This window comes from Peromyscus californicus, unplaced genomic scaffold (assembly GCF_007827085.1).
Source record: "Peromyscus californicus insignis strain IS unplaced genomic scaffold, ASM782708v3 Scaffold_9__1_contigs__length_137607984, whole genome shotgun sequence".
Lineage (NCBI taxonomy): Eukaryota > Metazoa > Chordata > Mammalia > Rodentia > Cricetidae > Peromyscus > Peromyscus californicus.
The window spans coordinates 68,276,039-68,299,499 of NW_026294617.1; the positions used below are offsets into that span (position 1 = coordinate 68,276,039).

A 23,461-nucleotide genomic window follows, 5' to 3' on the forward strand; every position below is an offset into this window, starting at 1 on the left:
CCTGTTTAATGTGAATCAGTCTTTATTCTGCACGTGTGTGACGGCGCATTAAGGAGTTCAACAGACAAGTTAGCGTTACATACTGCAGGTGAGCATCACAGCATTATGCAACTTCACACAGTTCGTGTTATCTTTTTCCACTTTTTTTTCTTTTTAATTTGACACTTTTATTTTGAGTTTTATTTTTACAAGAGAAGACACAAGGTAAAGAAAGACGACCTGTGTGGGGCGGGACCGTGGTGAGGGCGATGCCACCGTCATGACCAATGTTGAAAGTCTTCCAGATCCCTCGCCTCCGTCGGTCCCCCTGGTCCCACACAGCCCTTCTCTGCTCTCTAGCACAGCGCTGTCCCTAAACACGCACCTCGCGGCTGGCTCTGCTGAGAACGCAAAGAAGGGAGAACTCACAGGGGAACTTCAGATATCGTGAACAGCTCTCAGAGTCCCAGAGTCAAGAAATCTACAGAGGACTGGCTGCTGGGAAATCGGGACCGACCGTTCCCTAACCTATTCCTAACCACAAGTGCCTTGTGCAAAAGCTAGGATGTGACTCTCTTGTCTTTCCACTGACAGGAAGAGGCACTTTGCCTCCACCCACATCAGCGAGCTCTGCAAAGAACAGATGTGAAAGCCAGTCAGCTAAGAAGCTATAGGACACGCTGGATCAGGCCTGAGGTAGGAGGAGGCATCCTGCACTGTCTTTTTCTGGCAGCCCCGAGCCTGTGGAAATACCGGCTCCCCCACCACCACCCCACTGCTCAGTAGACCCAGAGGATGCAAGGGGTTGAGCTGCATGGAGATAGGGAAGGGAGGAGTGGGGTGAGGCTGTGTCCCCGACTTCTCAGGAGGAGCTACAGAGGCACACGCAGCAGGACAGAGACCAGACTCCACCTGTCACTTTAGCATTGCTTCTGGGTAGGAAACAAAGCTGCCAAGTGACTTCTGATCTTTACACATTAAGGCGACGAAGAGGAACCATTTCAATTTTTTCCCTAATGGGGCTTAAGAATGCTCCTGCCAGGTTTTCATTAAACTATGTCAAAATGCCTTTTTAGAAAACAAAAAGTATTTTCTTCTACGTATGATACAATATTTACATATTCCATGGTGAAAGGACGGAGACTAGTGGTGTGATCCCAGCTGATGGCGAAACAGGAAGTCAGATCATGGGATATAAAGGCTGACAAGGCAAGAGCAGAGTGGGTTTCCCTGTCTATCCAGGACTGCTCTGCATTGCCAAGAATTCCGCAGGAAAAACAAAACCAGCAAAAAACCCAAAAGGATGGGTGCGGGGGGTGGGGGAGGGGAGGGCAGAGTGGATTCAAGCCTACAAGCACTAAGGGAACACCCAAGGCAGTGTCGACACCCTCTCCATGGAAACTCAGCTTGTCCACCCCTTCTCAGAAGCAAGCTAGAAAGGGATGGTCTTGTAGGGAAGTGGGCACTTCAATTACAGATCATCTGTCAGGCCCTGGATCAAGCTATTTATTATTTGACTGAGGTCCTCTTCAGGCTGTTAAAAATAGGCACTGCCCACCAAGCTCTCCTCTCATTCCTGAAGTCTCCGTGCGGAGACCTGGATCTGAGCTCCAACACAACTCTAGCTCCGCACTGGCCTGGTGAGATTCTCAGTTGCCCAGCCTCGCGCTCGCTGCTGAGGAGAGTGGGGCTCTGAAGGCATCCGTATTAGCTCACTATGCAGCCCCACTCAGCTTTCTTAAGAGCCGGTACTGTAAACCTCAGGGAGAGTCATTTCTGAGGCCCGTTTCCTTATGAAACAAAGCAACTTCCATCAGCATCTACATCCTGAGGAGACGCCAGAGCCTCTGGGTGGGGATCTGACCTCCTCCTCTTGTCCCCTGACCTGCAAGTAGCATTGGAGATCAGCCGGTGTTCATCGATACTTCCCTCTGGTTGAAGCTGAGGTCTCCCAGTTTCCAGAGAAAGAAAGTCAGCGAGTCCTAAGTCGGGTTCCACGTCCCGGGCCTGCCCTGCTCACCAGAGCTATCACTAGGACTGCCGGCCTGCTGCCCCTTCCCGGCGGCCGTCTAACAGCAGACACCCCATTCTCAGTGACCCTTTCTCCTGCAAACCCCACTTTGCTTACTATAGACCTCTGGACTTGGAACTCGGCCAAAGAGCAGAGACCCGAGAGGTGATAGAAAAAAGGATGGCGTGATGGGAACACGGGGCTTTACAAGAGCAGACGAGCAGACGTTTCTTCTGCAGTGAAGGGGAACTGGAATAACCCAGAGAAGCCCGATAAAAAGAGGCCGATTTCAGGGGATCAGCAAATACAGTTCGGCACAAAACACAATTTTCATGGATTAAAATCTGCAACTTGACATCGGTTAGGCTAATTTCTTGTTTGTATTAGACATGCAAGTATAAGGTTACATTGTTATATATAGACTGTGGGGTCTTTCCTTCTCTCCCTCCCCTCATTTTTAAAAACCAAAGATCGTCTAGTGCCTCGCAAAGAAGAAAACAGTCCTCACGCTAAGAACTGATCTGCAGCTGTGTGGAGTAGGATGTTCTTTGTGTGGTTTGTTTTGTAAGAAATTTTCTTCTACGACTAAAATGAGGTTTTGAGTCAGCTTCTCTGTCGCCTCTCTCCCTGCCCGCCCGCCCGCCGCGTGCCTCCCCAGCCTGGCCCCAGGGTCGGAGGCGAGAAGGGATTAGTACTCGCTCAGACTGTGCCACTTGGCTATGGGCTTCCGGGGACTCTCGCAGACCTCCCTCCAGTGTTCCGCGCCACTGGCCGTGACACTGTGTGCTCCCAGGATCAGCCTCCCCACCACCTCATTCTTAGTAGTGCGATCGAAGTCAATGACAAGGAACTCAATGCTGATATCGGGCAGGAGGTCAGTGGGGATGTCATAGATGAAGGACTCGTTGAAGACGGGATTCAAAGTGCACTTCTTTACGTGGGTTTTCTTCTTGGCAATGCGCTTTCTGCCGTAGTAGACGTTCACCTTGACGTAAGGATCTGAGGCCCCCAAAGAGAAGAAAAAGAGAGACAGGCCTATGACACAGTCCTCTGCTATGTGTGGTGGTTTTGTGTTTAGGACCTAAACAGCAGTTCTCAACCTGTGGGTCTCGACCTCTTCGGCGTCCCATATCAGATATTTACATAATGATTCCTAACAGTAGCACAATCACAGTTATGAAGTAGCAACAGAGTAATTTTATGGCTGGGGGTCACCGTAACACGAGGAACTGCGAGGAACTGTGTTAAAGGGTCGCAGCATTAGGAAGGGAGAGAACCTCTGGTTTAGATGGAGGAGACTGTTATCCTCACCTTTGCTGACCATCAGGTCTTCAGTGATTGCGCCACAAACGCACACACAGACCACACACGAGTCTAGCTGCCTCATGGGGGACTGGGGAACCCAGCAGGTCTGGAGTAGACCAAGTGCAGGTCTGAAGAAATTAGGAGGCATTGTCAAGGGCACGGGGACGAACAGATACGAGCAGTCTTTCTTACAAATCTCACCTGGCATAACTGCTCCGGCATGCGCGGGACTTAGAGTACCCTCGTTGGCTCGCCCCCCCAGCATCACTGTGGCTGGGGATCTATGGGCCTGGTCATGGGGAGCAAAAGCAGGAGGGAGACTAGGTGGGCTGTGAACGAGGGTGGGGGTCTGGACACAGCGGAGTATGTCAGGGCCACAGTCGGGTAGGGGTAGGGTTGTGCAGACAGACAAGTTGAAGTAAATAGCTGCTACCTGAGAGACCGGTGATATCCATCTTGGGCAGGTGTCTGGCTTTGAGGACCACCACTGTCATTCTCTGTACCACGGGCTGGTATGACAGAGACACCTGGAGCTCCCCTCTGCTAATGCACTTCTGTAAGGGAGAGACCTCGGGTGAGAATCCTGGCGGGGGAGCGGGGCACTACACAGATCCGCAGAGCCTGAAGGTGGGCATGCTCAGGGACAAGGAAAGGGTGTGTATTCAGGCCAGGTTCGGAAGCACCATGAAAGCCAGGCCGAGCTCTTAAAGTTACACTGCTGATTTAATGCTGACCCCTGTCACCTTCTCTCTTTCTTTTTTCTTTTCTTTTCTTTCTTTCTTCTTTTTTTTTTTTCTTTTTCAAGACAGGATTTCTCTGTGTAGCCCTGGCTATCCTGGAACTCACTCTGTAGACCAGGCTGGCCTCAAACTCACAGAGATCTCCTGCCTCTGCCTCCTGAGTGCTGGGATTAAAGGTGTGGGCCACCACCGCCCGGCTCTTTCCTTTCCTTTCCTTTTTTTTAAAAAATTATGTATACAGTGTTCTGCCTTCATATATGTCTGCACACCAGAAGAGGGCGCCAGATCTCATTACAGATGGTTGTGAGCCACCATGTAGGTGCTGGGAATTGAACTCAGGACCTCTGGAAGAGCAGCCAGTGCTCTTGAGCTCTGAGCCCTCTCTCCAGCCCCCCTTCTTTCTTCCTTTTGGTGGTTCTGTGAATTGAATTTAGGCCCTCCTGCATACTAGGCTAGTGTGCTACCTCTAGCTGGGCCTTCAGTCTCAGCCCTGCAGAGGCAGGTGCGTGAGTTTGGGGCCAGCCTCGCCAGCCAGGGCTGCATACTGAGATCCTGTCTCAAAAGGAAAGACAAGAAGAAAAGTGTTAGTCAGGTGGTAGTGTCACACGCCCTAACCTCAGCACTTGGAAGGCGGAGGCAGTTGGATCTCTGAGTTCAAGGCCAGCCTGGTCTACAGAGCAAGTTTCAGAGCAGCCAGGGCTACACAGAGAAACCCTGTATTGAAAAGGAAAGGAAGAAAAGAAAGAGAGTGTAAGAGAGAGAGAGAGAGAGAGAGAGAGAGAGAGAGAGAGGAAGAGAAAAGGAGACAGACTGCTTCTCTACTGAGCTCCACCTAGGACACACACATTCACTCACTTTCATCTACTCTCTGCCCCTACAAGGAACTTAAACCCAGACTGCTTCAAACTCACTCTATATAGGATGGCTTGGGTTTACTGACCCTCCTGTCTCCAGATCCAGGGCGCTGGGTTAACAGATGTGCACCTCCACACTTGGCTCAGGCTATTTCTTTGTTCTTTTTTGGTTTTTTGAGACAGGGTTTCTGTGTGTAGCCCTGGGTAGCTTGAAATTCACTCTGTAGACCAGGCTGGCCTCGAACTCACAGAGATCTGCCTGCTTCTACCTCCTAAGTACTGGGATTAAAGCTGTGCAACCACCTCTCAGCCAAGCTATTTCTTTCCAATGTTTTGTCACTACTTAGTAAACGTTCCTGTACTTCCTCTTCGTCACCCGTGAAATAGAAACCTCTAGTCTTAGAGTCTGGGATAACACGGACATCATAAGATTATGAGGAGGACTGAATGAATGGTGTAAGCCACACACCTGTGCCTTGTCTGTAGTAATCTCGTTTGGTTCCTATGTTTGGGGTGGGCACTACTGAAGAGGGGACTCAGTGGCTAAGGGCACTTGCTCTCCTTGCAAAGGAAGCTCACAACCACCTGTGACTCCAGCTCCGAGGGGTCCGGCACCTACCACTGGACTTCATGCACACTTGCACATACATGGTATACACTCACACAGACACACCCACATACACATAAATTAAAAACAAACTGGGGCCAGGAGGATCTCCACACAGTAAAGGGTTTGCTTTTGAAAGCAGGAGGAACTGAGTTGGGATTCCTCAGCACCTATGTGAAAAATAAAACAAAAATCCAAAATGCCGTCCATGGGGCATGCGCCATTAATCCCAGTGCTGCGAAGTAGAGACAGGCAGATTCCTAGAGCTCACTGCCCAGCCAGCCTCGCTCAATCCTGAATCCCCAGTTCCAGATTCAGGGAAAAAACCTACTTCAAAACACGAAGAGGACGCCGGGCGGTGGTGGCGCACGCCTTTAATCCCAGCACTGGGGAGGCAGAGGCAGGCAGATCTCTGTGAGTTCGAGGCCAGCCTGGGCTACAGAGTGAGTTCCAGGACAAGCACCAAAACTACACAGAGAAACCGTGTCTCGAAAAACCAAAACAAACAAACAAACAAGAAGAGGGGTCAGGTGTGCTGGCGCACGCCTTTAATCACAGCACTTAGGAGGCAGAGGCAGGGGGATCTCAGTGGCCAGCCTGGTCTACATAGTGAGTTCCAGGACTATGTAAAGAGACCCTGTTTCAAAAAGAAAACAGCCGGGCGGTGGTGGCGCACGCCTTTAATCCCAGCACTCGGGAGGCAGAGGCCGGCGGATCTCTGTGAGTTCGAGGCCAGCCTGGGCTACCAAGTGAGTTCCAGGAAAGGCACAAAGCTACACAGAGAAACCCTGTCTCGAAAAAACCAAAAAAAAAAAAAAAAAAAAAAAAAAAAAAAACAAAAAGAAAACAAAACAAAGACCCTGCCTGCTACCAAATTCAAACCCTAGAAACTATAAAGAGAGAAAACTGATTCCTGAAAGTTATCTTCTGACTCCCTTATGTGCACATAGTCAAGCTCTGCTCCCCAAAATAAATAAGAAATAAATGTAAAAAAAAATAATAAAGTTGTAGCAAGACCAAGGAAGATATTCATGTCAGCCACTGGCCTCCACACAGAGACTTGAACTGGGCATGGTGTACACCTGTAATCCCAGTACTTGAGAAGAGTCAGGAAGGTCAGGAGTTCAAGGCCAGCTTCAGCTACATAGTCATTTCAAGCCCCAGGCTACATAGACCTTGTCTCAAAATGTTTTTTTCTTGAGTTGGTTATGGTGAGGCATACCTTTAATCTCAGTACTCAGAAGGCAGAGGCTGGTGGATCTTTGTGAGTCTGAGGCCAGCCTGGTCTATATAGCAGAAAGGACTACATAGTGAGACCTTGTCTCAAAAAATTATTCTCTCTTTGAAAACTAAGGCTGAAATTGTTGTGTAGTGGTAGTGCTTGCCCTTAGCATGTGGGAGGCCCTAGATTTAATCCTTAGAAACACAGAACAAAAAATGACCTAGGGCAAGATTGAGAGGTAGAGGCAGGAGGATTCTGACTTTGGGCCAGTCTAGGCTATATAGTGAATTTCAAACCATCCTGAGACACACAATGAGACCATTTCAAAACACCTACAAAAGGGCTGGGGAGAAAACTCAGTATGAAATTGCTTGCTGCACAGGCACGAGGCCCAGTGTTTGGCTCCCCAGAAGGCATAGATAGACAAGGAGGGTGGGTGTGGGACCGGCCTATGAGCCCAGCACACGGGTGGGATACCTGGAGCAAGCTGGCTAGCCAGGCCAGTCTGACAAAGTCTGCGTGCTGAGCTCCAGGTTCAGTGAGAGACCCAGCCTTGGTGGATCACCGGGCGGAGACTAACAGCGGAAGCCACTCGACTTCAAGCCTGGGCTCCACATGTCTGTGCACCCCTGTACACGTGTATGTGCGCACACACACACACACACACACACACACACACACACACACACACACACTAATGTTTTGGAAACTGTATGGTGGAGATGGGTTCGAGTTCTCACTCTGCTTCACTACATGACATTGAACAAGTCCTTGAACTTCCTGGAGCCTGTTCGACCGTTTCACAATGTGCTTACCAGTTCTCCCTGACCGTGCGTGCCTCAGTTTCTCCCTTTCTCAGTTGATTTCCTCACTGCTCTCCTCATCTTGGTTTCTCCATCTTTAAAATTTGTCCTAGGCCCTACTTTAGACTTGAAAAACACAAGTCTGCTGTGTAGCCCTGGCTGGCCTCGTGCTGGTCCTGCTTCGGCCTCTCGTCGCTGGGGTTTGAGAAATGCCGGGCCCTACTCAGTCTGAAGAACATTTGTTTGTTTTCAGACTGTACAGCGCTGGTTGGCCTAGAGCTCACTGTGGAGACAAAGCTGGCCTCAAACCCACTGGCTCCTCCTGCTTCTGCCTCCCAAGCGACGAGCCGAGAGGAGTGTAACAAACCGACCCCTTTAAGAGCTAATAAGCACCAGACATACTACATGTCAGATGCTGGGGTCCAGGGATTAGAGGAGCAGGCATTTGTTTTCAAGGCCAGGCACTCATCATCACGTACTGAAGAGACAGAGCCCGGCACTCAGGAAGATGAGGCAGGAAGACCAGCCTGGGCTACTAGAGCTAGGTTCTATTTTATTTGTTAAATTATTTTATTATTATTTTATGTGTGTGGGTGCTTGCTTGCATGTATGTTTGTGCACCAAGTCTATGTAGTGTTTTCAGAGGCCAGACAGAAGAGGGCACTGGATCCCCTGCAACTGGAGTTAGAGGCAGTAGTGAGCTACTATATGGGTTTTGAGAACCAACCTGGGTCCTCTGCAAAAACAAGGTGCTAATAACTGCTGAGCCATCTCTCCAGCCCTGAAACCCTTCCCTGTTGTAAAAGATTTTTCTTCCAGGCGTGATGGCCTTTAATTCCAGTACTTGAGAGGCAGAGGAAGGCAGCTCTCTGTGAGTTCCAGGCCATCCTGATGTATATAGTGAGTTCCAGGCCAGACAGGATGATGTAGAGACCTTGTCTCAAAAAATAAAATAAAATAAAATAAAATAAAATAAAATAAAATAAAATAAAAAAATAAAAAGGTTTTCCTTAGGCTTTCTGGCCCTTCTCTATTTTTCTGTCCATCTGGGGTTTTATTTTTTGTTTTGTTTTGTTTTTTAGTGAAATGGGGTCTCACTCTGTATCTACCCTGAGGTAGCCTTGAAAACTTTTTGTTTGTTTGTTTGTTTTTGTTTTTTTGAGACAGGGTTTCTCTGTGTAGCTTTTGGAGCCTTTCCTGGAATTCACTCTGTAGCCCAGGCTGGCCTCGAACTCACAGAGATCCACCTGCCTCTGCCTCCCGAGTGCTGGGATTAAAGGCATGCACCACCACCGCCCGGCAAAAACTTTTTTTTTTTTTTTTGGTTTTTCGAGACAGGGTTTCTCTGTGTAGCTTTGCGCCTTTCCTGGAACTCACTTGGTAGTCCAGGCTGGCCTCGAACTCACAGAGATCCGCCTGGCTCTGCCTCCCGAGTGCTGGGATTAAAGGTGTGCGCCACCACCGCCCGGCTAAAAACTTTTTTTGTTTTGTTTTGTTTTTGTTTTTTTGAGACAAGATCTCACTATTATGGCTGTCCTAGGACTCGTTATGTAGACCAGGCTAGCATCAAACTCACTGAACTCCTCATGAGTCTATCTCATAAGTGCTAAGATTAAAGGCTTATTCCACCACACCTGGCTGAAAACTTGATTTATTTGTATACTTATCTGGTGACCTGAGTTTGAAAGTGTCCTCAACAATAAAAATGTAACTAATTTTTTAATTAATAAACTTAGTTTACTGTATTTGATTTGTTTGTTTTTGAGACAGGGTTTCTCTGTGTAGCCCTTGCTGTTCTGGAACTCACTCTATAGACCAGGATGTCCTTGAACTCACAGAGATCCTCCTGTCTCTGCTTCCTGAGTGCTGGGATTAAAGGCATGCACCACCACTGCCCAGCTTGCTGACCATTTAATTCAGTTCCTCGTGCTGTAGTGACACCAACCATAAAATTATTTCATTGTTACTTCATAACTGTAATTTTGCTACTGTTATGAATAATAATGTAAATATCTAATATGCAGGATATCTGATACTTGACCCCCAAAGGGGTCATGAACCACAGGTTGAGAACCACTGTTCTAAGTGGAGAAGTAGTTCTGGGGATTAAACTTGGGGCCTTAGCATTCTTGGCAAGCTACAGCCCTCAGCTGCAGCCTTCAGTTTTGGGATTGGAGGCACAGGAGGAAATAGATTCGTGTTTTCAAGCTTTTTCTCTGCTGGGCTGAAGCTCCACATTTTGTTCTTATTTCACTGTAAGGGTCAGCTCGGGGTTGTGGTTGTAAGTAAAGACCAGCTGTTTTCCTTGCCCACCAGTGTGCTTCTTGGTTCTTTCCTTTTGTGAGTATTCAGAAAGTCTGATGAGAGAGCCTAATTTCACTTTCACTATTAGCCATAACCACATAGAAAGTAAAGCCTCTGGGAAATGCCTTCCAAAACACCAAAAACGAGCTGTTCAATACAGCAGCTGTCATCGGCATGTGTCTTCAACTCACTAGAATTACATGAGGAAGGGCTGGAGAGAGGGCTCAGTGGTTAAGAGCACTTGTTGCTCTTGCAGAGAACAGAGTTTGACTCCCAGCACCCACATGGTAGCTCACAGCCACCCATAACCCCAGTTCTAGGGAACCCGACATCAGTTTCCCCTTCTGACTTCCACGGGCACCAGGCAAACACATGATGCACACACAGGCAAAACACTCAAACACATATGTGGGTTTTGTTTGTTTGTTTGTTTTTGTTTTTAATTAAAAGTCATTGCACAAGGAACTGGAGAGTTGGCTTGGAGGTTAAGAGCACTGGCTGCTTTAGCAGAGGACTTGGGTTCAATTCTCAGTACCCACAAGGAGGCTTGTTGTAGAATATTACCTTAACTATGTAAAGGTGTGTTCCATTTGTTTATGCTGTATTTGTTTAATCATGTAAAGATGTGTTGTTTCACCTTGCCTGCCTAAGGCACCAGATTGGGCTAATAAAAAGTTGAATGCCTGTACAGCGGTGGCGCATGCCTTTAATTCCAGCGCTCCAGAGGCAGAGCCAGGCGGATCTCTGTGAGTTTAAGGCCAGCCTGGGTTACAGAGTGAGATCCAGGATAGGCACCAAAACTACACAGAGAAATCCTGTCTCGAAAAAAACCAAAAAAAAAAAAAAAAAAAAAAAAATTGAGCGTCCGATAGCTAGGCAGTAGAGAGACAGGCAGGGCTGGTGGGCAGAGAGAACAAGTAGGAGGAGGAAACTAGGCTCGGGAGAGAAGGAGAGAAGGATGAAGAGAATGAAGGAGAAAGAGAGGGACATGCCTGGGGCCACAAGTCAGGCAGCCGCCAGACAGACAGACATGGAGTAGGACATACAGAATGAAAGAAAGGTAAAAGCCCTGAGGCAAAATGTAGATGAAGAGAAACTGGTTAAATTAAGTTACAAGAGCTAATGGGACAAGCAAAAGATAAGGCTGAGCATTCATAACTAATATTAAGTCTCTGTCATGATTTGGGAGTTGGTTGGTGACCCCAAAAGAAAGCCTGCTACATTTGGCGTTCCAATATGGGGCCCATATTTCTATATAGGGCCCGAGAAAGCTGGAAAAAAAAAAGAAAAAGAAAAAAGGATACAATTATTTTAAGGGACTCTGCTATACAATGAGCACTTGAGCAGCCGGCACATTAAGTAGAAACAACAAAGCTAAGTAAAAAACGTGTGCCACAGTGCAGGCACCATCTTCCTAGAGCTGGGGCTGTTAAATGCAGCTCCCAGTTAAACACTTCAACAGGCTTAAGGCCTGAGCAGGGCGGAGCCAGCCGCCAGTGCAAAGCCACTTAGCAGGTTTAGCTTTGGCTCACACAGTCAGAAAAGGCTAGAGACACACAGTAAAGACAGGTTCAGATGAAAAAAAAAAAAACCCTCTAAACAGGTTACACTGTGTTTAAAAATGTGCATAGGTACTTAGGAAAGAAAAGAAAATGGGTATAAACATCATAGGAAAAAATAGTTTAAGAATAATAAAGTAAACTCTTTAAAGAGAGAATAAAGTAATATAAAGGGAAAAAGCCATGTAACGATGGGAAATATACAAGGATCCTGCATGGTGTTGTGTTGGCTTTGAATTTTTTGATTGCTAATGAGCGAATGACAGATGCTGAGAGACATGGGATTATAAAAGGGACTGCTGAATGAAACCAGCCTAGATACTTAGGGATGTCTTAACTTGAAAATGGAATTCAGAAAATGTATTATGTTGGGGGAGAGGTTAGACTTTTGTTTCCATAGGAAACGTAAGGCTGTGGATTCCTTCGAGGTTAATAGAGATCAGGTCTGATGGGGGAGACCTCCTGAAAATCTTGGCTACAGACATGAAGAAATAAAGCAAGAAAAACTACGGGACAGGTGACGTATACTGATTCCTCTGCATGGGAACAGCTCTGAGAGCAGACAACAGATGTTACAGCTAGTTTCCCCAAGACTTGACCATTATCTCAATCTTCTCAAGATTCCCTAAAGATGCTGTCACCCACAGACAACAGGAAGCAGTCTGAAGAACACAACCTCCACATTCACAAGAGGTGGGGTGGGTGATTTTGGTCATTCAGTGAGTTATAGATGTTTGTCATCGTTTAGTAGGGATATAAAATATAGGATAAAAAGACAACTATTAACCTCAAATATTTTACATTGGTAAATTTATTTTTGTTATACTGTATATATGTTTCTACTCTTGCTTAAGGCATTGTACCTATGCAGTTCATTTGAAAATGTAAGGTAAAGGTCTAGTCCTTGAAAGCTATTATTATAAACATTTAATTTAATTAAGAAATTCAGGGCCGGGCAGTGGTGGCGCACGCCTTTAATCCCAGCGCTTGGGAGGCAGAGGCAGGCGGATCTCTGTGAGTTTGAGGCCAACCTGAGCTACAGCATGAGTTTCAGGAAAGGCTCAAAGCTACACAGAGAAACCTTGTCTCGAAAAACCAAAAAAAAAAAAAAAAAAAAGTAATTCAGGTTAGTAGTTAGTCATCTATAACAATCAAACTTGTAATTATGTTAGGTGTGTTTTCAAGTTCATACAGAGATATATTTTAGATAGATCAGTGGTCTTCAAACAATTCAAAGACCTATAGAATATGGCATTTAAAATGTTTTGTTAATATAGGGCTTTTCATGACATGAGACACACACATCTGCTCCTGGCAGCACCAATCTACGTCATAAAAGGATGATGGGCATTGAAGAACCTCCATATGGAGTTTGCTTTCATTGTGGCAAAGCTAGCCATCTGGGCAAGAAACTGCCCTTGCCTCAACTGCTGACAGTATGCTCTACAAACTGGACATGCAAGGATACAAAGGAAAATGACTACTGAACTTTGTCAAGACAGGATAGGACAGTCCTTCAAAATTCCAGGTTCACAGAAAAGTCTGCCAGATATTTTAGGCCTATAGGCTGGAGATGGGTGGCCCAATGTTGTAGAGGAACCTTGGGTGACTGTTCAGGCCAGCCTGGGTTACAGAGTGAGTTCCAGAAAAGGCTCCAAAGCTACACAGAGAAACCCTGTCTCGAAAACAAAACAAAACAAAACAAAACAAACAAAAAAGTAGATATTGCTTTTGTAGAGGAGTTGAGTTTGATATCCCACAGTATTATCAGTGGATCATAACCATACATGCTCACATACCCACACATATACACATAATTAAAAACAAAATGTTTTCCTTCTTGTGTAAGTCTTTTGGTCTTGTTCTTGGTAGGTTAATGACAATCAGCTTGGTTGAGGAGTGGTTGTCTCTGCTGGAGTTGTCATTTAAAATAATTGTCCTTGCCTTATGATCGAACTTCCTTCAATTTTGGGGGCTTGAATTGTGGAGAAAGCATAAGAGTGGGATAAAAGAATCACATACCAAGGTTGGGCATGTGGCTCATTTGGTGGATGCTTGCTTGACATTCACAAAACCCTGCATTTGATCCCTGGCATTATATAAAACCAACATGGAAGAGCACACCTATAATCCCAGGCTTGGGAGAAGAGACAGGAGGGCACATTAGGTCAAATTCAAGGTCAAAGTAGATCCCTCCCCAGGGTCTAGCAGTAAGCATGGTTCTCATGACACATCATGGAAACTTCTCTTTGCAAAAGAGATCACAGACAATTATAACTGGTCAAAATGCAGAGTCCTGGGCCCGGTCCCAACGGATAAAGGATCAACCTACCTCCTGCACCTAAGGCTCAGGGATCCTTCTGGAAGAAGGAGCAGGAAGATGGTCAGGGCCAGAGGATCAGGAAGTCTGCGGTGAGGTTCTGTCCCCTAGAGCTGTCAGGAAAGCTACTCCCATGAAGCCTCACCAACATGACTACCTGCACCCAAGCTGAACAAGGCTTCACACCTGTAATCGCACGGTTTAACAGGTTCAAGGTCTTCCTGTGTTCCAAACACTGGGCTGGAGAGACAGCCCAGTGGAAACAAACACCCGTTGTTCTTGTACAAGACCTGGGTTTGGCTCCCCAAAATCCCCATGTTGGCTCACAATCTATAACTCCAGTTCCAGGGAATCCAAGGTTCTCTTTGGCCTCCCAGGGCACCAGGCACACATGTGGTATGCAGAAACACATGCAGGCAAAACACACACGTTTAAAAAAAAAATCTAAACAGGATAGATACTTCCTTATTTAAACACACACACATACACACACACACCAAAAAATCAAACAAATAGGATCATGGCTTAGCGCCAGCCATAGCTGCACGTGCTTGTTAACCCAGCCACTATGAAGCCTAAAGATGGAAGGTGGCAAATTTGAACCTAGATCTGGTAGCTTGGGGGAGACCCTCTCTCAAGCCAAAACCAAAACCAAAAGCCCTGAAAATTATTGCCTAAGTTTCCTAGCTACTTGTTTAAAGCTCTTCCCCAGTTCTTCCAGAGACACCCGAAAATCAAAATCCTGTGCCCCACCCGTAGTTCTTTGGGAAAACAGACAACCTCTAGTTTCCCCCCTAAATCATTCCTCAGACAACCCCTTTGCTCCCGACCTCCCCTGTCACCTCTGGCTATTTTCCTCGGGCAGAATGCCCGCCCCCATTCAGCAGCCTTTGTGCTACCCAAGCCCGGCAGCCACAACACTACCTAAATGCCACTCCACCCTGCAGGGAAGGCCAGATTTATGTCGCTCCCTTGGCCCCCTCCTCTTTTCTTTCTATCCAGTTCTCAATTCAAGCAGCCCTGTCAATGGTCCTTTTGAGCCACTGAGGGCTGGGAGCGAGGCTGTTTCCCAGTCCCTGGACCTAGTGAGGCAAAGACCCTGTTGTGGGGCAAGCAAACAAAGCTTTGGAGAGGTTTTTAGCCATGCCTGACAGAGAGCCTCTGCTGTGGCGCAGCGCGCCAGGACCGAGATCCTAAAGGACACATTCAGATGAAAGAAAACCTAGGGGAGGACAGGGCCACTTCCTTGTAACTAGTTGAACGGCTCCTTCAGAGCAATTTCTAGTCAGAATCTGCATTTTTGCTGGGTGGGCCTCTGTGCCCACTATAAACCTCTCGTGGGACCAGAAGTCTGCAGGGCCAGTACCACTCTCAATCACAGCCCTGAGAAAATGTGAGAAACAAAACCTGAACATTCCACTGCCCCTGCCTTCCCACAGGAAACAGCTCTCTCTGTGTCCCTGGAGTACTGACATGCATTCTTTTTTCTCTGTTCAGCCCCCATAGCTAGACTGGACGACCTTGGAGGTCTCATGTAAATCTGGGGCGCTAAGAACCCTCTCATTCCCATGACACTGTCCCACGTAGGCAACATGACTCAAGGGCCATCAGAGGCCATCTCAACTCTTTTTTTTTTTTTTTTTTTTTTTTTTTGGTTTTTCGAGACAGGGTTTCTCTGTGTAGCTTTGCGCCTTTCCTGGGACTCACTTGGTAGCCCAGGCTGGCCTCGAACTCACAGAGATCCGCCTGGCTCTGCCTCCCGAGTGCTGGGATTAAAGGCGTGCGCCACCACCGCCCGGCCCATCTCAACTCTTACTGGCCACCCGTCACCTCCTTCCCACCTCCCCCTAGCTGGCTCTCTGAACTATTTGCCGCCTTCTCTCCTGTCCCAGGCTAATGAGAATGTGAGTCCACTTATGATTATTAAGTAAAATCGAAGAAAACAAAGCAGTTGATTAAAAAAAATTATTTCCAAGGGCTGGAGAGACAGCTCAGCATTGAAGAGCACTTGGCTACTCTTCTAGACAACCTGGGTTTGATTCCCAGAACCTGCATGGCAGCTCAGACGGGCTGTAACTCAGGTTCCAGAGGATCCAGTGCCCTTCTCTGGCCCCCGTGGGTGTGAGGCACACAAGTTATGCAGAAACATACATGTAGGCAAAACACCCAGACACATAAAATAAAAATAAATTAAAAAAAATTAATTCCATAGGCCAGGCATGGTGGCACATACCTTTAATCCCACCATTTGGCAGACAGAGACAGGTGGATCTCTATGAGTTCAAAGCCAGCCTGGTCTACATAGCTCAAGCCAGCCAGAGCTATACAGTGAGACCCTGTCTCAAAAGAAAAAAAAAAAGTTTGGGGGTTGATGTGTGAGCTCAGTTAGAAGAGTGCACACCCAGATTCTGCCCCAGAACTACATTAAGCACACATGTCACCACACCTTTGTGTGGCTTTGTGCATGTTACACAAGCTGTCCTACCAACAACTGGGTCATATTCTCGGCTCCTCCTACCAAGGCTTCTTTGGAGGAAGATAATTTGGTTCCGAGCTGTAAGAGAATGTCCTGGGCTAGGGATGTCGCTCAGAGTGTGCCAGACCCTGCGACAGATCCCCAACACACACCCCTAAGTCCCTCAAAAATACATGATACCCTTTTAAAGATGAACTGGAAAATGAAGGCGTCTAGAGTGATTCGAGCAGAAGCCTACTCGGGACACACATGAAGGGCAGGTGTTTTGTCATAGGGGGATTAGGAAGAGGCATTTGGGGGATGTTCTGCTGGGGTCTTGGGGATGAATGAAGGAGTGTTGGGTATGGCATGGATGAAGTCAGACGGAATCCCAGGTGCTGATCAGAGATACAGGCTCAGGAAGCGTGGGAGCCTGGAAAACTCTGGGGTCTTGTCTGGGCCTCTCCTACTGGGATGTATTGCTCAGGATCGTAGCCCCGGCCTTTATCCTCATGAAAGGAGTTAATAAAGTGGGAAGAAACTTGGCTCTCCCCAAGAACTCTGGGCAGTTTAGCAAATGCCATTGTCTGTGCCCTCTGCCCCAGGGCCCCGAATTTGCGGCTGTTTTGTTTCCAGCCTGAATCGGTTCCTTTCCTTGCCAGACTCTTCCCAGCTCTAACTCGGCACAGAGCCATCCCCCCTCACAGTGTTGGACTGTGAGCGCATGAGTGAACTGGAAGCATGGCGGGGTAGTGCTGGAAACCATCCTTCCAGGACAAACAGACAGAGGGTGGAGATGGGCGCTGGAGCCTCTGCAAATGGGAGTCAGGAAACAGAGAAGCAGGGAGCAGAGACCTGAGGAAAGCAGGTGGTGAGAAGGCAGAAGAGAACAAATGGTTTCCCTTCCGTCTTCTCCACTCTTCTTCCCTTCCTGCTACTTCTTTCTTTTTGAGACAGGAAATCATGTATTTTAGGCTGTTCTGGAGACTGTAAGGAAGGCTAACTTTGAACCCCTGGATCCTCCTGATTCTACCTCCTAAATGCTGGGACTATAGGTATATACCTCCATGTTTCATTTTACACAGTAGCAGGCAGTTTTGTGCCTGATAGACAAGCACTCTACCAACTCAGCCACATCCATACCCCTTGGTGTGTGTGTGTGTGTGTGTGTGTGTGTGTGTGTGTGTGTGTGTGTAGGTATATACCTATAGTCCCAGCATTTAGGAGGTAGAATCAGGAGGATCCAGGGGTTCAAAGTTAGCCTTCCTTACAATCTCCAGAACAGCCTAAAATACATGATTTCCTGTCTCAAAAAGAAAGAAGTAGCAGGAAGGGAAGAAGAGTGGAGAAGACTGTGGACACACACACACACACACACACACACACACACACACACCACCCCAGTTGGGGTTCCATATAGCCTATGTTGACATTCAGCTTCCTATAGCTTAGGATGACCTTGAACTCCCAATCCTCCTGCCCTCACCTACCAAAAGCTGGGTTTACAGGCCTCTGCCATGATGCCAAGTTCTGAAAGTCACAATTGGCTGGTTCAGGATCCCAGCCCCTTGGTCAGCAAAAGCATGAGGATTATTATAAATTCAAAGGCAGCCTAGGCTACATGGTGAGTTCTAGGTCAGCCCAATCTACCTAGTAAGCCCCAGGCCACAGAGGGTACAGAGAAAGACCCTGTGTCATGAAACAAAACAAGAAAAATCAGCGGGAGAGATAGAGCTCAGCTGGCAGAGTGCTTGCCCAGCGTGCACAAAGCCCTGGGTTCCTACCCCAGTACCACAGAAACTGTGAGTGGTGGGCCAATCCCAGCACTTGAGAGATGGGGGAGAAGAATAAGGAGTTCAAGGTCATCCTCAGCTCCATCACATTCTGGGTAAAAATTAAAAAACAAAGCCCCCCCCCCCCCCCCCCCCCCCCCCCCCCCCCCCCCCCCCGTCCATTTTTTCTCCCTTTGCCCTGGGGAGAGAATCCAGGACCTCTCACATGCTAGACAAAGGACTCTCTCACTGAGCAGCACGGCCCCGTGTTTCTGTCTGTCTGCCAAACTCCATCCAGCCTCAGAGGACGCAAACAAACAGCGCCAAAGACGTCTTTTCCCCCAATAAGGTGAAAACTCCCGAGGGTGATGATATGGCAGGCATGTTACCTGGTGTCATCGTCATAACCTAGTAAGGAGGGCAATGCTGTCAGCTGAGGAAAACAGACGGAGAGCAGTCAGGTGCCCACTGTCACATGGCTGGAAGGTGTGGAACCAGGCAGCCAGTTCCAGAGCCGCAGTGCACACCATCAACCCTGCTCTGCTCCCCAGCTGTGGAAGGACTGACTGAGCCACCGGAGGGGTGGTTGTATGTGTTCCGTACTTCCGAAATTAATCCCAGACCAATGTTACTGAGTGGGGAAAGGGAGAAAAAGCAGGGTGGAGGGCCCTTCTCCTCCTCCTCCTAATGCAAACAAGGGGAAGGAATAAAAAGGAGATGTCTCTGTGGTAAAGGTTAGGGCCTGGAAGTGAAGCAGTGTATTAAACCGCATTTATAACATGCTTGTAAAAAGACATACACAGGGGCTGGAGAGATGGCTCAGTGGTTAAGAGTTCCTATTGTTCTTGCAGAGGACCTGAGTTCAATTCCCAGCACCCACATTAGGCAGTACACAACCACCTAGAACTCCAGCTCCAAGGAATTCAACACCCTCTGGTCTCCTCAGGCATGCACACACACACACACACACACACACACACACACACACACACACACACATACAAAATACTCAGGGACCACTGAGATGGTTAAGTGGGTAAATGTGCTTGCCACCAGGCCTGATTTGAATGGAAGGAGAGAATCAACTCTGGCAAGTTGTTCTCTGATCTCCACACACTTGGTGTGACATGCACGTACCCACACATAGGCCCCCCATACACATACAAATAAATAGCAAATAAATATAATAAGAAAACACGTATAAAACAGAAAAGAAAACATGCACAGAGCACACAGTCGGACTTGGTAGTGCACACCTATAGTCTCAGCTCTTTGAGGTAGAGGCAGGAAGATCAAGAGCTGAAGGTCATCCTTGGCCAAAATCAAGTTCAAGTTCAAGGCCAGTCTGCTCTGCATGAAACCCTGTTTCAAAAAAAATCAACACACGGTGGTGGCGCACGCCTTTAATCCCAGCACATGGGAAGCAGAGGCAGGTGGATCTCTGAGTTCCAAACCTGCCTGGTCTACAGAGTTACAGGACAGCCCTATCTCAATAAAAACAAGTAAATAAAATAAAAAGACAGAAGTTTGGGTAGTGGTAGTGCACGGTTTTAATCCCAGTATTTGGAAGGCAGAGGCAGGAGGATCTCTATGAGGTTGTGGCCAGCTTATTAGTGGGATTTGAGACAGCCAGGGCTATATGGAGAGACCCCTACCCAAGGGGAAAAAAAAGACATATTCATAAAAATATTTCTACCCACCTAGTAAAGGAAGCTGAGGATGAAATCCCTGGCCTAATTTTGTTTGTTTGTTTGTTTGTTTTGTTTTTTGTTTTTCAAGACAGGGTTTCTCTGTGTAGTTTTGGTGCCTGTCCTGGATCTCACTCTGTAGACCAGGCTGGCCTCAAATTCACAGAGATCTGCCTGGCTCTGCCTCCCGAGTGATGGAATTAAAGGCTTGTGCCACCACCGCCCGGCCCCTGGACTAATTTTTATAGATTTTTTAGCATGGCTTTTAGAGCACAGCATTAGCCCCTTCATCTGATATACGGTGAAGGGTTTAGGGCTGGTGGACCAGCCTGTTCCATGCAAGCTGGATGCAGCATTAGGATACCAACCACTAAGTGAAATTTTAAAAGCAACTTGCCTTTTAGTCTTCCAGAATCTGATTCTGAGAGGAGCATACCTTCCAGGTCCTCCATGTTACTTTGACTACTGCTTATCTTTGATAGCTAAGAACTCAGGAACTTCTCTACCACCTGTCTCTGCTACCATCGCTCCCCTGGCCCTCCCATCTCTCCACTGAGATCTGTTATGCCCCATCCTACCAGGGTAAGAAACAGATCTTTCTCTCTCCTGCAGCTTTCCTTCCCCCAGACAGACTAGGACACAGGAAATTAGAATCCCATCAACACTTCATGTACATGAAGCTGCTCAGTGTTTTATTTGTGGTTCCTGCCTCTTGTGTGAGTGAGGCTATGAGCTGTTTGGCTTTTGTCTGGCCCTCCCATCTCTCCCTGAGATCTGTTATGCCCATCCTGCCATCCCTCCCCAGTACACTCTTCCTCCTCACCTGGATGTTCCTCTTGATGATGTCCCTGATCAGCTGAACCCTGCCGGTGCTGGGGTCCACTCCAGCCAGCGGCACCATGACCTCCCCAATGACGTCATCCCTAGAGAAGCGATCAAAGCTGAGCACGAGGAAATGTAGCACCAGGTCCTGTAGCTGGCTGTATGGGATGCCGTAGAAGGTGAAGGTCTCATCAAATACAGGGTCCAGGGTCTTGCGGAGCACACGGGTCTTCACTCTATGCCGCTTGTCAGGAAGGATGGTCATCTTGATGTAGGGATCAGAGCCCTGGGTCTGGTCATCCATCACTGGCAGCCCGTGGGCCTCTTGGATTGTCACCACCAGAGCTTTTTTGGGAAAGTTATAGTCCACCGAGAAGGTAAGGGATCCTAGCATCACATCTTCCTCTGGTGAAGATGGGGAGGTGGCTTTGCTCTCACCAGGGGTCAGGCTTGTCATGGGGCTCCTCAGTTCTTCCCCATAGTCTCTTTTGATGGGTAACTGGTCTATACAAGACGCAGCAGCGTTAGGCCCTCTGGGGTCCTTGTCTTGGCTCAGCAGGCCAGACTCTGCGGCATTTACTAACAGGTTCCCTCGTCCACTCTCCCTCCGAGGACCATCTTTGTCTCTCCGAACTTTGATGATTTTCTTCTTGTTGCTGAGGGTCTCTGGGTAGATGCTAATGCCTTTCAGCATGTGGATGAACTTATATGGCGGGGTCTTGTGCTTCTTCTCTGCTTGCTGGTGGCAGCACGTCCACACAAAGACAGTCACAGAAACACACACCACCAGTACAGAGGCCCCGATGAGGCCGGCCGCCACGGGTGATACATCTGAAGGCAGAGAGCAAAGTTGGGTCAAAACAGGGCTTCCGTGTCTGTCAAGAGAGTGCCTCTTGTGGGCCCAAACTAACCCTCCATCCAGCCTCCACAGTTGGAGCCCATCTGGACTATGGTGCTTTTTCTGCTCACTGCCCAGGAGGTGACCCGTTACTCTTGCCTTCTTGCTAAACCCCAGGAACACATTTGCTTAGCTGCTGTTGGTTGAGACAGGGTTTCACTGTGTAGCCCTGGCTGTCCTGCAACTTGCCGTATAGACCAGGCTGGCCTCGATCGCACAGAGATCCGCCTGCCTCAGCCTCCAAGTGCTAGGATTAAAGGTATGTGGCTCACTTAGCTCCTTTACATAGTGTCTCGTCTGATTTTTATGTAGTTTAATGTAGTGTCTCGTCTGATTTTTAAACAGTTTAATATTGTTGTAGATGTCTGGGTGTTATGTCTGCATGCATGTCTGCACAGCACATCAGAGCCTGATGTCCATGGAGGACAGAAGAAGGTGTCTGATGACTGGGAACTGGAGTTACAGATGACTGTGAGAGACCATGTGGATACTGGGAATTGAACCCGGGTCCTCTGGAAGAGCAGCCATTGCTCTTAACCACTGAGCCATCTTGACAGTCCCGGACTTTTCTTTTTTAAAACCCTTATAGCACTTGCAGATTTGATTGTTTAACTTGTGCTTCCCAGAAAGCTGTGCCCTGAGTGTTTGAAGGTTGCCTTTTGTGTAGGAATCTGTTTACCTCAACCATTACACAGGGCAGGAGCCGTGTGTTAGGTTTTAGGAGGACGTTCCAGTACACCCAATACAGACAGCCGACAGTGGGCTGACTTGCTAACTGATTGAGAGTTGTGTGGGAAAGGGGATGGTATGGAGTTTAGTAGGTCTTGGGAGGGTGGCTGGGAGTGGTCAGAGTGGGTAGGAAGCTAAAAGAGTACTGAGCCATGATGAGTGCCACATCCCTGCAAACACTTGGGAGGCAAGGAGGCTGTTGCAAGTTGAGAGCTAGCCTGCTTCTAAAGTCTCATCTAGCAAGCTTCAGGTCAGCCTAGATGACCCTAAAGTCTGCCTTAAAAAAAGAGGGCTCGTGGGGTAACTCGGTCGGTAGAGGTGCTCGCCCGCAGAGGCCCATGGCTGGACTCCATCCCCAGAAACCACATGGTGGAAGACAACTCCTCCTGCACGCCCTCTGACCTCTGCACACTTAGCATGTGTGTGTCCTACCCAACAGAATGGATAAATTAATGTCAAAAACAGAAAAGAGAAGGAAAGAAAAGAGCTCTTGGGTCTGCAGACCTATACTTCTTAACTTGCTACAGAGTCTCTGGTCCTCGGTCTGTCATATGCTGAAGTCACATTTATTTTCTTAGATTTTAAATAGGAAGAAAATGTCAAGTGAATTTTCTTTCCTTTTCCTCTTTCTTTCCTTTCTTTTCTGAGACAGCATCTCACTGCGTAGCCCTGGCTATTCCAGATCTCACTTTGTAGTCAAGGCTGCCCTTGAACTCACAGAAACCTGGCTGCCACTGACTCCTGAGTCCAGGGGTTAAAGAAATTTGATACACACCCAGCTCAAATGGAATTATCTTCTAAGACCTTCTTTGAGTATCTTATTGATCATCAGTGGATTTCAGTGCCACATGGCCAATCAGAGCAGTCAGCAAATTAGGCAAAAATAAACCCTTTATCTAAACAAGAACGGAGACCTGGTTCACTTTGTTCATGTCAATAACCTTCTACAGTCTAGAAAAAGAGGGTACAAAGGCAATATGTCACAGATAAATACAAAACCTTCCAGAGACTTAAAAGTCTACCTATAGGCAATACCCTTACTTGGTAAGTTCTGGCAAAAATGACTTGGTAAGCTAGGTGACCACGACTCGGCCAACATTAGGTTAATGCTGGTTCACACTGTAAACACAGTCTGCCTCTCACAGGAAGGAGGTGGTGTAACTAGATCTGCACTGATCATCACAGAGAACATCCAGCACAGACTGACGACGATACATGTTTTTGTCCCGAGTTACATGTATTAATGTGTATTTATTAGACCCCTGTAAGGCATTATGATACAGACACTTTAGTATGAACCAAAGAACTCACTGAATAACTGAATAAGACCAGGGATGGCCCTGGCTTATATTCATGGCTTCTGGGAATTGAGAAATCTTCCCAGGACTACATA

General features: G+C 47.6%; 1 protein-coding gene across 2 annotated transcripts in view; it reads right to left on the reverse strand.

Moving 5' to 3' along the window:
• The window catches only part of Syt11 (synaptotagmin 11), a 30,549-nt gene continuing 7,088 nt past the window's right edge, over positions 1-23,461 (reverse strand). Inside the window, exons 2-4 of one of the 2 annotated variants that reach the window (XM_052731572.1) lie at positions 20,443-21,272; positions 3,729-3,849; positions 1-2,989 (exon numbers count right to left, since the gene is read on the reverse strand). In XM_052731572.1, coding sequence (XP_052587532.1) covers positions 2,679-2,989; positions 3,729-3,849; positions 20,443-21,272 — 1,262 coding nt within the window. In that variant the 3' untranslated portion in view covers positions 1-2,678. Of the gene's footprint in view, positions 2,990-3,725; positions 3,850-20,442; positions 21,273-23,461 lie in introns of both variants that reach the window. The other variant, XM_052731571.1, reaches the window with a different exon arrangement.